General features: G+C 34.7%; 1 protein-coding gene across 1 annotated transcript; it reads right to left on the minus strand.

The window, feature by feature from the left end:
- Window positions 1-3,403: 3,403 nt before the first annotated feature.
- LOC146138214 (putative inactive caspase B) lies at window positions 3,404-15,357 on the minus strand. Its single transcript, XM_083393319.1, has 13 exons — window positions 15,173-15,357; window positions 14,428-14,540; window positions 13,953-14,089; window positions 13,558-13,772; window positions 13,241-13,276; window positions 10,691-10,788; window positions 10,403-10,573; window positions 10,246-10,339; window positions 9,602-9,742; window positions 9,480-9,533; window positions 9,280-9,384; window positions 8,756-8,865; window positions 3,404-4,624 (listed from the first exon to the last, which is right to left on the minus strand). Exons 1-13 carry the CDS (start codon window positions 15,249-15,251, stop codon window positions 4,508-4,510), a joined length of 1,470 nt encoding a protein of 489 aa, XP_083249445.1. The 5' UTR covers window positions 15,252-15,357; the 3' UTR covers window positions 3,404-4,507.
- Window positions 15,358-16,945: the final 1,588 nt, after the last annotated feature.

Raw genomic sequence — 16,945 nt, forward strand, 5'->3', positions numbered from 1 at the left:
AGTTGTAATTACAGTCGTCTGTGTTTTTATGAAATTTTGTTTGTGTTAAGAAGGAATATTTCAATTGCAAGTTGTGCTCAAGAGATATGCGACCCAACGCGCAGATCATTTACCGTGAAATTGTTTGCTAATTGCCAATGCCAGGACAAAACTAAGAAAGCAGTTTTACCGCACCACATTTTTAAACAGGCAAAACATCAAACTTTCTTACTACTTTGCACGCTGTCCATGGTGAAAACAGATTCAGACCTGCTTGCTACCATCAAGTCGGGTCTCCTCTGCTTCCATATTATCGGCACAACGTTGATAGGGGACACATTACGTGGAGAAGTATCAACCTGCATCTTGACTGCGGTTAATATGCGCTTATATATTAAATGTTTTATTAAACATCGTACTTTTCCTATTGTTTCGTCACAAGGTTTTGAGTTAAAGCGTGTATTTAGGAATCAGTTGATATAAATCAGAGGCGGGCAACTTCTCCGGCCGGCGGGCCAGATATGGCCAAATGAAGTACTTGGCGGGTCGCATTAGGTACTGTCAAAGCTTGCACGTTTTGTCGCATATTAGCTATTAACGTTGTACTCGTTAAACACGGCAACACTTTTTTGCCGACCAAACTAAGTACAACTTTATAAACCGAAAATCGGTTTGTTTAGATCAGGGGTCGGCAACCTTTTTCCAGTCGCGGGCCAAACCCAAACTCAGAAAGGTCTCTGCGGGCCGCACAAAGTGTATACTAAGAATTGTGTTATTAAAATGTTAGAACAACTGTAAATAAGGCGGGTCTCGAGTCTTTTTTGCACTTAAAAACGTTTTTAATTATATTAAGGAGGTACTAAAGTGTTGACGCAAAGCGCATAAAAAAGCGTTTGTTTGGTTTGAAATTCGAGTTCACACGTCGTCATCCATGCTACTAATGAAAAGTGTAATAAAACTACTTTGAGGGAACGCCATAACATTTAAAGTTAATCTAGCTTATTTTTTTTTTTTGGTGTAGCGGCATTTCTTTTAAAATTCTTGCAAGTTTTCATTACATTGCCGAAAATAAAAAAATATATATATTAAAGAATATTTGTGAATATGTTTTCCGTTTGTCCGCGTCTCACTTAGCAGCCTTCCACGACGCAAGGGTAAGGAAGCGCGAAATCTAGTTGAAAAGACAGCATCAAAACGTAAACAATCCGGAGCTAGGATGATCATTCGCGCGAAGCGCGAAAATTTTTAGAACTTAAGTAGTTAAAATGTATGTGGAATTGATTTGTGTCCAATTTCTCAAAGAGGCGGCGGGCCGGATGAATTACATTTTTTTTTGAGTTATATTCTACGACTTTTAACTGTGTTATATATACGCGAGCTTCCAGAATTAACCACCTCCTAAGTTTATCGCATTAGGCTCAGCTTCGTTTTTGCATTATACAGTTGTTTATTTCTGATTTGGACGAATGTATTGAACAGTATTTGCTGTCTTTTTTCTCTTGACAACTTTTTCTAAAATAACCAGCGTCTTTGTTTTCTTCGGCAACTTATAGTTATTTGACTTTTTGAAATGACAAAAATGTCAACTAACAGTGGTTCTTAACCTTTGTTAAAGTGTCGAACCCCTATGTTATTCTGCAAGCTTTCGTCGAACCCAACATTTTGACTCAGTATTTGATTTTTCCTCCCAGCAGTTAAAACTGGTCATAATCAAATTATAAACTTGCATTTATATAGATTAAATTGGCTAAACTTTCAATTTATAACGCTACATGACACCTTGGCACATACAAGAGATTCGAATTTCGCTTGAACTAACAGCATTTATGCTTCAGAGGACGTTCTTGCCGAACCCTTGAAACAGCTGCGTCGAACCCTGGTTAAGATCCACTGAACTAAGGATTTCAATAGTTTTGCATAAACCCGAAAAAATAGCTGATTTATGTTTGACCGATAGACAGTAAAACATGAAAAACGTGTTGTTGACGACGCCAAGACACTAATGCTGTTGTTTAAAATAGTTAACAAAATATATTTTTAGGTCAAAATTTCATTTTTTAGGTCAAAAAATAAACGCCCTATACTGATAATGCTTTTATTAGCGAGTTATATTTATCTCTTAACATCCAAGCATTCTTTATTACCATTGATGTGCAACTGGAATCATTTGTTTTTCACCATTCGGATTTAAAAGAAAATACTGATTCTTGCCGATTTAAGTGAAAAAGTACTTGGGCATTCAATCCTTGTTAAATTCGCGACACTCCTCAAACTTACGTTTCTGGGCAAATCCATGGGAAAATATTTCTTGTAAATTCTAAATATACCCAAAACAAAGAATCTAAAAACACAAAGAAAACAAAAACAATCTCTATAAATAAGCAAGTAGTGGGGGATTGTGGCAGAATGTGCCGCGGGCCACATTATCATGTAAATGAAAAAAAAATATATTTTTTCAGGCTCAAACAATGCCGAAATTATATTAGTTCGACTGTCGGCGAAAAGCACAGTTCAGTTCGGAAGACCAATATAGGACTAACAGTTGTGGAAATGGTCGAAATCGGAATAACACGTAAAACCGTCAAACTTGGACTTAAACGGCTCAGATCTAAACAACCTTTTACCTACCACAAAAAATTAACCCCAAACCGAACCCCTAACTTTATAAACGCTCACCCCTAACCTCGAACAAAGAAAACAGTCAGGTGCAAAAACAGCGGCGCCAAACGCGGCGTTTATAATAGGGCTCTTAAATGTCGATACCAAAACGGCCGATGCCAGACCGTCCAAAACCTTTATTATATGGGCTGAAAATTTATTTTCCGGACATATTTTGTTTTTGCCGTTAAATGTTTCAGACCGATTTTTGCCAAACCTTCATAGAAAAAGTATACATCGCAGAATTCTCAAATTTTCAGACAAGACGTAGAGTGGTCTGTAGGTGTGCATAAGAGGTTTATGAATCTGTTTTTGCTTGCAGAAACAAGTTAGGGAAAATAAAATAAACACTTAAGACCCCAAGAAAATATACAACAACCGCATAATATACCCCCCAAGAAAATATACAACAACCGCATAATATACCCCCCAAGAAAATATACAACAACTGCACCCCCGTCTAGTTGCCTCTTGTTTTAGGTGTTATTTAAGCCATTTAGGTCTCGTTGCGAGTAATTTAGGACAAATTCCCAAAGGTTTACGTCTTGTTTTGACGATTTTTTTACGTTATTCTGCAATAGAACGCTCGTATACCCTTTAAGAGCCATTAACGATCTCAACAAAAAGTGTTTTTTTTTGACCGGGTACCTTTTGTGTTACCCAAAAATCATATACGATTAAAAATGTAGATCAAGCACTCGTTATCGCGACGACTTCTACTAAACAATAAGTAGGGATATTTATCTTTTCTGAAGAGAAATTGTTTTCACACATTTTTACAATTTATTTCGGCATATCGAAAAAAGTGCAAGTGTACGACTTGAACCAGTCGTTAGAACAATTGCTAAAAAAACAAAAAAAGTTTTATCATTTTCAATGAACTTCACCAGTAACAATAAAAAAAGATTATTTTTACAATTATTGTACGTCGTTAAAATGTATATGTTTAATTGTTTTTTGAATTTATAATTCTGTGGAGTTTAAAGGGATATATACAGCAGTTTAACGAATTCTAAAACAAAACAAATAATGAAAAAAAAACGTTGTTTCAAATGTAAAACATACACCATTTGATGAAATAAGCTATTGTTGCCAGGCATAATATATGGAGTGTTGCTCTTCCAGCAGAATATATAATAGATCGACGTTTCGACTCGCACCAAACGCTCGTTGGTGTAAGAGCGCGCGATAGCTTATCGGCATTAGAACGTCAGTTTTTACGTTCATGGTGCTGGCGCGAGAATGGATATTCCACGACTCGAGAAAACCTCGCTTAACGAAAAACCTCGCTTGACGAAGGAAACCGATTACCACTTGTTGATTTATAAGGAATCTGTTTTACATGTAACGTCAGTATCCTGACGAAGACGTTCTGTATAGCACGTCGAAACGTGAATCTATTATATATTCTGCTGGAAGAGCAACACTCCGTTATATACACCATTTGAATACAAATATTAGTTCACCAAGTAAAAATTTGTAACACCAATAAAAGTTACTTTTAGTTTGGGACAACTATAGTCCCTTCTTCTTGTGCAGGTCGACGCCTAAGCATAAATGGAATGGCGTAACTATAACAGTGGTAAAGCTTCGCAAAAGCAAAAAAACGCATATTAATTTGAAGATTTACGATCGGGATAAAGGAATCATTGAATGGAATTTCAACAACATCGCGGCAAAACAATCGGATAAAACTTTTATACATAAAAAGGATACAAAAACAATGGTTCAGTTAATTATTATATACTGTCATTTGTATCAAGATGAAAAACGTTTTGATTTTTTTGCTGTCACTTTAAAAGCTTTTTCAACACCACAAATTTTAAATTATATAAAATATGTACAACTTGAACAATTCCTTACGACTTTTTCAATGAAGGCCAGGATAGAACATGAGCTTTTTGGTGAAATATGATCTAAACTCAGCCAGTTGGACGGCCCTGACATTATTCTCTTCCGCTTCCTTCTTTATCACTTCTTGGTTAACCTAAAAAAGATGATGCCATGGGCGCTTGCATGCGTTTCTTGGACAAAATTGCCTTGCTTGTCTTTATTTTCGGAAAATGTGAACGTCATTTTTTTAAAACGTGAATATTCTACCGTGACTAATTCTATAGTGCTACATATTTCGTAGCATAAAATGACGAGTTAGCAGTTCAACAAAGTTTAGCAACAATACTTTTTCAGGCGCATTGTCGAGACAGAAGTAAATTCAGCATAAAATAAGCAATTATGATCCATTGTGTTTTTCACTTAATGAGGGACCAGACAAAAAAACTTTACCGGATAATATTTTCAAGCAAGTCAGTATAATGCAGAATTTACAACTTCGCAACTAAAATCACCAGTGCATATGTAGCGGTCGTTCGCTTTTTATGGTTTGACTTCAGAGTAATTCATACACAAAATCAAAATAAACGAACCGAAACGAATATTAATAAGTAAATAAAAACATGTCACATGTCACACATTATTTCGTTTTATTAAATGACCTGCCGCCAGTGTTTAAATATGCAAAAAGGTATTAGTTTTGAATTAAAACTCCATCTCGTCCAGCTAACAAAAAATACATACAACAAACAAAGGCACGACTGAGCGAGCTTAGTTTTTATCAATAGTGTTTTGCCTGATCGTCACACAACTTTACTGGTAAAAGAATTACTCTTGCTGCTTTAGGCGCATAACCTACGATTGCTTGCGGTTTGGAAGAATTGATCTTGTCGAAAGATACGTCGAAAGACGCTCCATCTCGTCAGCAAAGCATTTGCTTGGAATACGGAACACTAAATATAAACAAGCGTTGCCGATGAACGACAGCACCGCTCGGAATTATGGAAACCGCAATTGCACATGGATTTCAATAACTGATTCTGCCTAGTTTATCAGGTGAAAACTATTATACTTTTGAAAATATTTAAAAAAATAAATAAGTAAAATTACCGACCGAAAGGTCTGTAAGTTTCTTTTATGTGACTTTTTGTTAAACCATTATGTATCGCATTTCGCAAATTATTATAGTCTATATCAGTGTTTCTCAACCTTTTCTACACTAGTGCCCCCTTGGGCTCAATATTATTTCATATCGCCCCCTAATCTTGCCCAGTAAAGTATTATAATAATCGTTGCCTAACATCATATTGTCTTCACTTTCGTTTCGATAAGCTGTCAGTCATAGTTAAGGCTGTCTAACATACATTCACTATTGGAATTTATACATACATTATTTTACAAGGTTATGTTATTACCAGGAAAAAGTCCTATCTTTCTGCACCAAGACGTTAAATCCTTTTCTAGTCGCGGGCACCAACCAAACTCATAAAGGTCCCTGTGGGCCGCACAAAATGTTAACTTAGAAAAATGTTAGAACAACTGTGAATCAGGCGGGCCCCGGATTTTTTTCCTCCAAACTACTAATGAAAAGTGTAATAGTGTTTGTTAATCTTTTGAAGTCCTGGCGCACCAGGCGAGCGAACCGAACGCGATTTTTTTGGGGTATAACGGCATTTCTTTCAAATTTCCTGCTATAGTTTTTATTACATTGGCAAAAAAATATTAAAAAAATATTTTTGAAAACGTTTTTCGTTTGTCCGCGACACACTTGACAGCCTTTCACGTCCCAACGGTAAAGAAGCGCTGATCTAGTCCAAAGACAGCATCAAAACGTAAACAAACTGGACGTAGAAACATAATTCGCGCGAAGCGCGAAAATTTTTCACCCGTACTAAGTTGAAATAGTCAAAAAGTATTTAAAATGGACTCGTGTCTAGTTGTCAAAGAGGCGGCGGGTCGAGGGCGTAGGTTGGCGACCCCTGCTTTAAATATACAAACATTTTGCCGCGTATTAAACGGTGAACGCAACAGCAACCAACAGCTTTACATAAGAAAGCCAATTATTACGTAACAATGGTCGGGAAACTACTACAGTTCGCAGTACGGAAGTTGCCATTTAAGGTTAAAAGTTACCTACGTCCTACAGTGCTGTTTGTTACTATATTTATGTGAACTTTTTATAAAATTTTGATATAAGTACTTTTATGTAACGCCCCTTATGTGCGTTCAGCGCCCCCCAAATTATGAAAAGACTCAAAAGGGGTATATATCTATGAAGCCTAAGCTTAAACGTCGATCGCAGAATCTTTTGATAAATTTTAAAAGAGTTTAATTTTTATGCTTGGAGCTCAATAGTTTGAAATCAACGCGTTAAACTTGTGAATCACGACTTAATTTTGTTGTGCACGAAATAATTTCGTGTTAAATTTCCGAATTCTTTTAAACATTTGGTACGTTTTGGGTTTTTCTCTGTTTTTCTCTCATCACGCAGCCGCGTTTACACACGAGTTTAAATACCTCGTATCAAAAAGCATGATGATTTATCCACACGCGAAACATTAGTTTTCAAATCACAACTTTAGGAACACACCATTTCCTGCCTTTTGTTGAAAGCAATAGTGAATAAGCAGCAACTTCAAAGCGTATTTTCTTGTGATGCGTCGTTATTTTAAAACTTACATTGAACGAATTGTGCAAACTAAAAAAAATGCAAACTTTTAAGGAAATGTTGCTCAATGTTAAAAATCAATAGAATTTAATTCCTAACAAATAACTGCCCCTCCTTTCTTTTGTCTTCACAGTTTCACGTTTCACCATGTATGACGATAGGACGTGAGCTAGACAAAGAGACAACAACAAGACATCTGTCGTTCGTTGGCCTATCGACGGAAGAATAATATCTTGTTGTTGAACGTGTTGCTAAAAGCTACAACTCGTGTGACTCATTGCCTTGTTCATGTTCATGTCGCTCAAATCGTATGAAGCACTTTCTAACAAAAGTCAATTGTGTTAAAAATAGCAACCTTTCGGGAATATTGCGAAAAGCAGCCGCCGTGTTACATTCACGACGGCAATTCCTTTTGTGCTGGAGTGTCTGTAGCGTCATAAGTAATAATTAGTGGATAATTTGGAATTTATTGTATTGTGTATTTATCAAATATGTTACAATTTATGATTTGTCACTTGTTCACGCCTTTTACCAAACACTCGCTGTCATTCTGAGAACAAAGCATTCGACTGTTTCACACATGATAAATGTTATATCGTGACACATATTTCCGTTATAGATAAAAGTATTTCACCTGTGTGAACGCGTTATTGTTAAAGTTCCCGGCTGCCAAAAAGGCTCCGGGTTAGAAATCATTTCCGCTTTTTGGTGTCGCCTTTCCTCTTTTATGCAAACTTTCAACTTATATATGCGAAAGCTTATATCAATATAACCAGTCTTGTCTAGTTAATACAGTAAGCGGTTGTGTTGCTTGCCGGCTTCTGGCTGGCCAGCTCAACACCAGCCAACAAAAACTGTGTGGATTTGTAATCAGACTACAGCAAATACCTTGAAGTAATAGTGTGGTTGATTGGTCGAGGCAAATTAGTTTAATGAGACTTGTAATCAACACGCATGCTTCAAAACAAAACTATTTTTTTGGTTGAAATTTAGCTATCTGCTATGCGAAATTATTTAAAACCACTGGACACCTTGTAATGCGGTAATTGGCAAACAGTAGAATCGACTTGTAAACTAAAGCTCCTACGGATGGACTTAGGCTGCGAAGCTATAACTGAACTTTTTTAATTTTGGTTGTGAAAAATATAAGCTACAAGTTGTTTGTGTGTGTTAAGTATAACTCAATTTTTGGCTAATTATTGCATTCTAGACTGTTAGGGCTTAAAAAGCTCTAAGTTTCGCATCAGTATGATGTGCATTTTTACCACCTTAATATGAACCATGAAATAATATAAGTGCAGGTAGGTTAAAAGATTGGTAAAAGTCGGCCGCGACGTGTAAAAGGTTCATTAATCCTGGCTTAAACACCGAATGACTTTGTGAATTTTGGTAATGTTTGGTAATGTCTGGCTTCTGGAAATTTAAAAATCGGCGCACAATAGCTAGGAGTAAGGCCTTGCGATCTTTCCGGGCTTAAATTTAAGCCGAACGGCAAATCCATGTGATTTGCAAGAGATTTTAAGACCCGTACGCGCCGTTTTAGCCGACTAAAATTTCCATTTCAGTGCGTCTATACTTACTTCAGGAATACGAAAGAAATCTGCGCCAACGTCCACTTACCATGGTGAGCATGCTTTGAAGATCCTCTGACCTGGCGTTATCTTTGAACACCTTGACAAGCGCCGTGACGAACCAGGAGCCTTCACTGGTGTCACGAAATGCCTTTGTGCCTAGTTTGGATCAAAAAAGAAATATAAAGTTCCCGGGAACTTTCCATTTCCCCACTGTCTTTTTATGACTAATAAAGCTTCAATATTAAAACAATTTAGACTGTAGCGAAAGGTGCCGTTTTCATCGAAATGATGTAGCACTGATTCTCTGATAGAAAATTAAAACAATAATACTATGATTTATCTCATTTTTGACAGTAAAAAAGGCTAGTTTGTTTGGACATGTTCTACTTATAATGGCATGCATAAGACTAAGAATCGGTAAAACAAAATATAAAAACACTGCTTGAATGTCAGGGAAATGAACTGAATAGGTCATAACAAAACATTTTATTACCATTCTGTGTACAAGCAGAATGTGATTTGTACAAAATATTGTTTAACATGTTGTTCTATTCTGACCATCTCAATTACCTGGAGCTGTAGCAAAAGCGAACAGCATGTTGGCCCACTTCTGGGCGTCTGCTTTATCATCCATGTACAGACCAGCATCATGCTGCGTTTTACCCCCAAGAAATCCTGCATAGCATAAAGGTAAAAATAATTTTAGTGCACAAGAAGGCAAGTCGCTATTAACTTGCTTAAACACAACACTGTCTAGTTTAACAACTTACCAAAGTGTCTTGGCTCCTCTATTTCCACAGTGGAATCAGATGCAGCACTCCTCACTAAACAAACATAATAGGTATTCCAAATAAAAAAAGAGCATGCAATCGGTTGAAAAAAAATTCCAAACCTTGTCTGCAAAACTGAAAAAAGAACATCTTTGGTTTTTCTCGTTGGATGAGTGGAGCATTCTCTTCTTCAAAGTAACTGATAACGTCTGCTTCGCAAAGACGATTGTTGTCAACACCAACAAACCAATCTTTGTTTTGATCTGTGTAAATAACACTGCTGTATGTTGGTTGTTTGAGTGATCATCTTTAGAATTAGTCCTTATTCCTAACTACCAAGAAAAACTTCAGACAAAATTTCTCCAAAAACTGCCCTTGGCTAAGAATTCAGTAGGACTATTACTAAAATAGCTTGTAGACAGGAATGTTTGTATTATTTGGACTTTAGACCAACCGATCACAGTATGGCAGAAACTGGTTTGTTTATGAGAGTGTCTAAAAATACCACAGTCTTTTGGCTAATTGTCTTCTATATCGGCCTACCCATAAAAGTTGAGAACAGTTCAGGAAAAAATAAGTCAAACAAGTTTGCACACTGAGGCTTGGCGAGTCAAAAGCATAGTGATAGAAAATTAAACACAAATTAAATAATTTTATTTTTATAAATTACTTTCCACTCTTAAACGCTCTGGCAACAATCGATTAACTAACACAAAAAAATATATATACAACTGTAAAAATAGCAACTAAACACTGATATGATTACCTCGATCTCCGTGGCTGCCAATGAAAACCAAGAACATAGGTGCAAGTTTATTTTCTCTTGATGATGTAAATTCTTTTAGGCATTGACGAATATCCTGGAAATAGTTAACACTTTAGATTTTTGTATTTAATTGATTGGTCACTATGGAAATCCATACGTTTGCAGTAAGATTCTCATAGGAATCCACTTTGAAGCCCAGCTGTTGAAGAAGACTTTTAAGATTTATTGAATCCTTGACAGCACCTTCCCTTGCTGCAACACGTGGACCAAACTGTACATTGTTTATAATCAGTGCACGGCTGCTTCCCCAATTTTTGACTGGATACACCTTGATAAAATCAAATTTGGTTGTGTTGCCATTTATGAGCACATTAGAAACCTATTGCCATGTGATTAATTTGTTCATTATTAAAAAAGTAATTTTTGAAAAAAAGTAAACTCCCACCTTGCTGTCACGGGATCCATTTTCATACTGCTCAGCATCAACTGGTTTTACATCAACTTTGTCCAATTTAAATTCATTTGTGCCAGAAAAAAACACATCTAAAACAACCAAAGTAAGTTTTATTCAGACCTTTTTTAATGTAAGGTTAAGGAAGTGGTTCCCAATGTAAGGGCTTCACCTCTCAAGGGGGTGCTGGCATCTCAATGGGCGATTGAGGTGTGGGATAATAGTTTCATGCTTCGATTTACTTATTTTACATTCCTGTTTTACGGTTGCATAGTCTGAGAATTTTTGGTTAATCCTATAATTAAATAATAATACATTTATATAACATTTATCAGTCCCACTAATTCCTATTGTTACGTCAGTAGACTAATTCCAACACTATTGTGTCATATTTATTAGTGAACCGGTACCTAGGTATAGTTATTTTATTCAGTTATTAGAGTGCTAAATATTGAGTTCAGCCAAACCAAAATGCAGGCAATACAGTTCAATTTATCGCTAGTATGGATTTATTCCAGCCCCAACCAGTATGGATTTATTCCAGCCCCAAAATTACAGCGGATGCATTTGGTATGCTCTAAGGTGTTTTATAATGAAGCGATAAAGCGGTCCAGACTTTCAAAGCTTTTAACAAAAATTCACCAAGAGAAAGTAGGTAAGAATGCAACATTTTTTCAAATGCTTTGGGACAATTTAACGGAAATCCGTTGGCAAGATATTTTTAAACCTTTCCTAAACAAGTAATAATGGAGTATGTATGTTGTGCATCTTACAATTTGTCTTTCTTGATCTTTGAAGTAAAGGCAAGCAACATACGATCGGCGAAGAATTGATATTGCCATCAGTGAAGGAAGTTTAGACAGTGTTATGCATCACAAGGCCTCTTCTACAAGTATTAAATCTGTTCCTCTGACTCTGAGTGATAATACTGTACAGAGGCGGGTGGAGATGGCTACCGATAAAGAAGATAGCTTATGTAGCATCATCAAGAATGCCAGGAAATGAGTCATTCAGAGGCGGGTGGAGATGGCTACCGATAAAGAAGATAGCTTATGTAGCATCATCAAGAATGCCAGGAAATGAGTCATTACTTGGGTTTTGGTAATGATGAGTTTTACATGGGGTGAAACAGTATTTTAAGAAGTTAAACCAGACTTTGAAAAAACAATCCACTTATCATTGTCGCAGTGTGTGCAACTGTAGGTGACCCATTTATGATGGACCGTTACCGTGGCTTTATGGCATTCCTAAAAGCGGCGAATCCAAATGTGCTTACAATTCATTGTGTGATTCATTGGCAGCATTTGATGGGCCAGCATATCAGTGGTCGTCTTAACCTCTTATTAAAGACTGCCATCAAGGCAGTAAATTAAATTAAAGCTCATGCGGTCTTAATACACTTAATACATACTTGTTTAAGCAACTGTCTAAAGAAAACGACAAGGCCTTTGAATGCTTTCTTCTACACACTGAAGTAAGATGGCTCTCCAAGGAAAACTGCCTGCACTGTTAGATACTGTTGTGGAATCTTGAAATGTATGACCCTGGATTTGCCAAAGAAACTATTGCTTTAAAATTGATGTCGCAACTTGTTAGATAGTCCACACAGCATAGTGTGGATTCAAAAATAAGCTTGCGATGTATTGGCAAAATTTAGCCAGACGCGAATTGTTCCAGTTTTCCAGCTTTTTTTTTCTTCCAGTTTTCCAGCAACAACTTGCTATCAGCGACAAAGGAATTTCTACTGTTGATCTTAAGACATACAGAACTCATATTCAGGAATTGTATGAAGACATGGTAGTTCTTTTTCGGGTGTAATACAATTGGAGATTCCTGACTGCAAATTCATTGGTATTTCGAAGGGATGTTTAAAGAGGAACTTATAACCTTGCAAATGATTTTGAACTCAAACCAAAACGCGAAATAAATGCACTTTCCAGTTCATACTTAATAGAGCGTGCGCTCAGTGCCGTAACAATTCTTCTCAATAACAAAAGAAACCACCTGGACAGAGCGAGACATGATTTGTTGAAGTGCATAAAATAAACCAACCGTGTAAATGCAGCACTAATTAACTTGAACAGAATAAAATTACATGTAAATTTTGAAAAAGTTAGATGTAAATTTTGAAAGAACAACAATATTATCTGTAGATAATATTCAACTTTGGATTTCATCAACTAATTACTGGATGTAAGAAAACCTCATTTTTTTCTCCAGTACTAATACTATGTATTTTAGATTTTATTGCCATTGATTTTACAACGGTGGTTACAGACTTCTGTGTTGGAGAAGGAATTGGCGGCATCCTTTACTGATTTGAAAAAAATGTAGAAATATGTGTACCCAGCAGTAATGAAAAAAGTGCACCAACATTCAGATATAGAAGTTTTTTATGTTGCTGATTAGGGACTGTACATTAATCAAGAATAAATTTAAATAAAAGCCAGACTGCACATTAAAACAAGAATAAATTCAAGCATTTTTAAATCTAATTCAGTGTTTTGTTACAAAAAAGTACACTAAAAATAACAAAATCATTACCATTCATATCCAGTTTTTCAAGAATCTTTGGTTTCCCTGAAGTGTAAAAAGTTTTTATAAATTAATTAACAAATAAATTATTAATGACTTTGACTTATATATTTAAAAACATTTTCTCACACCTTAAAAAACGTTATGAAAACATCAAACTTTGTGTTTTCGGTAATTATTTAAATAAAATAACATTAAGACTTTTTGTTAATTATCTTAATTCTAGATAAATTTTATCTTAATTTTAGATAAATTTTATGTGTTTTCAACCTAAAGTGTATATTGTATTCCTAAGAGATTAAACATTTTAAGAAAATTACACCTACCTTGAACAGTGGAAATAGAAAGCTTGGCATTTTGGTTGTCATATTTCACTTCATGTGTAGGCATGATATTGGATTGGACAAAAGTACCACCAGATATTTGAACAGAAGCTTTGGTTCCATACACTTCTTTTGTATGTTGTTGTCCATGTGTTGGAACATTTCCACCAAAAGATGCTGGTCCTTCAGCCCTGACACTGCTTCCAGGTCCACTGGAACTTAACAATTACACTAATTTTACTACTCCATGGTGTACTATATTTAATCAGAAGTGTTTATCTAGTCTAGAATAATTATCCATAAGTTCACTATATATAAATAAATATTATATATTGGTACTAACTGAGTTGTTTAGTCATGGATGCAAAATGTAAGACAAACAAAAAATAAAATCTTACTTAGTATCATAAAAACCCGTAGCATCACTTGCAATTGTTCCAGTTAAAACAGGTGTAGCCATGTGCCCTCCTTCTTTTTTAACTATTTCCAAGGCACATTTACATGGGTCAGATGCCGAAAGTATGGAAAAAGCACCCTGTCAAGATTGTATTTCACCATTGGAAATGTATATTTAGTTAAATTTAGTATAACTAATAATATAAAACTTAATCAATTAAATACCCTTATTGTTTTTACACCAATATATAATACTGTGTATATGGTTGTTTGTAAATTTGTGGGCAACTAAAGTAATGGATAGTAAAATTGCATTTATCAATTTATAATTTAAATTATTTTTTAAACTTTGCAGAAAGACACCTAGATTCTAGTAAATGCTACAAGATATGGACTGAATGCCTATAAATTTGTGAGCTTAAATGTCTATTTATGTTTTGTTCTGTAGGATCTTAACATTACTGTATATATTCATACTTTTCGCAACACTGGCAGAATCAGCTTAAAGATGTTGAATGATGAACTATCCACAATTCTCTCAATTGTATTGATATCTGCACATGCAAGTTCTTGAGGAGTCCTTATGTTCTCTGAAAAATATATAGATAAGAAAATTTAGCGCAAAGATTATTGAGATATTTTTAGACAACTTGCATTATAGACATTTGGCTATTCATTATTATCTATGAAAACAAAAACTTTTTTTGTACACACCCAATTGCATTATCAGTCTCTATACATTAAATAGAAAAAATGGTGTAAAATGTAAAAATAACCTTGTATTTGACACAATTATATAAAGTCAATCAAAAGTCCTATTTTTAGAATAATATTTTCTTAAAATGTGAGAAGATTGGCCTTTAATTAATAAATGTAATGTACGAGCTAAAAAAAAGAATATTTTATGACAAGAATTTCTAACTTTCGTTTAGCTTTCAGTTTAATTTAAAAAAGGAAAATAACTCAATAAAGCCATGGGTACAAGGTTGGGGTGCTGTCAAGAAAGTTACATGACACCATTTGGAAATGCAAATAATATTACAAAGATTTTAAGCATAACTTGTGATTTTAGATAGCTTGCACTACATTGGAACTACATAATGGCTACAAAATACAAATGCTTATTTTACTAAAATTTAAACTTAAACATACAAATGGTTACACAAAGCCATACACATTAGGAAATTAAACCCTGCTCCAAAATATAGTTTGCATATATTACCTTGCCATAACTGTTGTGCTGCACAACCACGAACACCCAACTTTTGTATAAATGAGGAAAACTCAAGGGATACATCCATATTTGTGATGTATTCTTGGTAATTTTGTACACTAACTTACTCAAGGGCTTCAAAAACGGTATTATAAAAAGGAACTGAAAAACAACCTATTGTTGTATTAAACCAAAAGAAAGCCAACATTTATTTTTTATTTTTTTAAAGTTTAAAGACGAGGCCTATCTACAATGAATACAGTACATATAAATTAAGGTTTATACTTTTTAAATTTGAACTAATTTTCGTTATCCTAGCACCAAATAACTTGGCACAAAAAACAACTGAAGGTTCCTCTTAGTGTTTTTCAACAAAGCTCTCTTTGCAACATACAAGTCAAAACGGGAGAGTACGATAAGGGGCTTCCCCATTTAATATTTCCCGTTGGCGACTCACCTTATTAGCATACAGCGGTTCACATTTTAAGAGATTGGTCACATTTTATTCGCAGGACGTGGGTAACATGGATTACTTTTATTACTCATAAGTAGGGCAATTATTTTTTGACCAAAAAATAAGAAATTTTGAACTGAAAAATTAAAATTTTGACAAATTTTGACCTTAAAAAATATTTTTTTAACAAAATTTTGACCTATGAGATATACATTGATTTAAAGACATTTTTGATGCTTTGCTGGCTACTGGTCGAACACAAATCAGTTATATTTCAGGTTTATGCAAAACTCATGAAAATGCTTAGTTAATATTTTTGTCATTTCAAAAAGATAAACCACAAAAAAATTGCAATAGGAACAACTGTATAAACTTTATTATACTATAAAGCAAAAACGAATCATATATCGTAAATTACTTAAGTGAAAATTGAATACGCCTAAAATGTCATTGAATTTAAATCAAACCGAATTTTTTTCTGATAGACAATTTTAAAAAGCTGAATATAGTTTGACGTAATAAGAATATCAAAGCCCATACAGAAGTAGGTATCATTTTGGACGTTTCGAATAACTCTTTATTCATTTTCAACATCAAAATGAATAAAGAGTTATTCGAAACGTCCAAAATGATACCTACTTCTGTATGGGCTTTGATATTCTTATTACGTCTTACTACAACCTCCAACCATTATGCTCCAATGAATATAGTTTGTTTTTAAATTTTAGCGATTTATATGTATTTTCTATCGATTTTCATTTAAAATAATTTTGACAAAATTGTGACTTTTTTTGACCCGTCAAAATATAAAAAAAAGTTTAAAGGCAGTTCCTAAAATTGTTGTAGTTGTTAAAAACATTTTTTAACTAAACTGTATAGGTTGTATACGTACATAGGCCTATAGACCAAGTCTTAAATAGTGAGATTGTTTAATCGAAAGCGGATAAAATGTCTCCTTGTGCATATCACGTCAAAGTTGCTTAAGAGTTTATGCTAATTGAGAAGTGCATGTGCATTGTGCATCCTACAGCTAAATAAGTAAAATTATCAATTTATGGATAGCTGGTTAAAGAATTTGAACAAAAACGGAATAAACCTGCTGTTGTTCATTTTTCAGCAGCGGTAGAGGCAGATACATCACCGACTTGCACAGTAAAAGGCACAAAAGCAAGAAATTGAGGCTAAAGTCATACCAAAAGGAGAATGAATATCGAAACATTTTGCAAAATGGTTTCCCTTTAATTTCAATAACAATCAACACCGTTCACTTTGTTTGATTTTCAATAAAGTGTTGGCAATTGAGAGTTTTAAGCTATCAAGTTGAAACG

This window comes from Ascidiella aspersa, chromosome 7 (assembly GCF_963924565.1).
Source record: "Ascidiella aspersa chromosome 7, kaAscAspe10.2, whole genome shotgun sequence".
Taxonomy (NCBI): domain Eukaryota; kingdom Metazoa; phylum Chordata; class Ascidiacea; order Phlebobranchia; family Ascidiidae; genus Ascidiella; species Ascidiella aspersa.

Excerpts from the sequence above, each read along its gene's own strand:
- LOC146138214 (XM_083393319.1), bottom strand. The coding sequence starts at position 15,251 with ATGGATGTATCCCTTGAGTTTTCCTCATTTATACAAAAGTTGGGTGTT. Across the intron at positions 10,789-13,240 it reads TGAAAAACTGGATATGAATG|ATGTGTTTTTTTCTGGCACA; the intron begins GTAATGATTTTG and ends TGGTTGTTTTAG. Across the intron at positions 10,340-10,402 it reads ATGAGAATCTTACTGCAAAC|GATATTCGTCAATGCCTAAA; the intron begins GTATGGATTTCC and ends AACTATTTCCAG.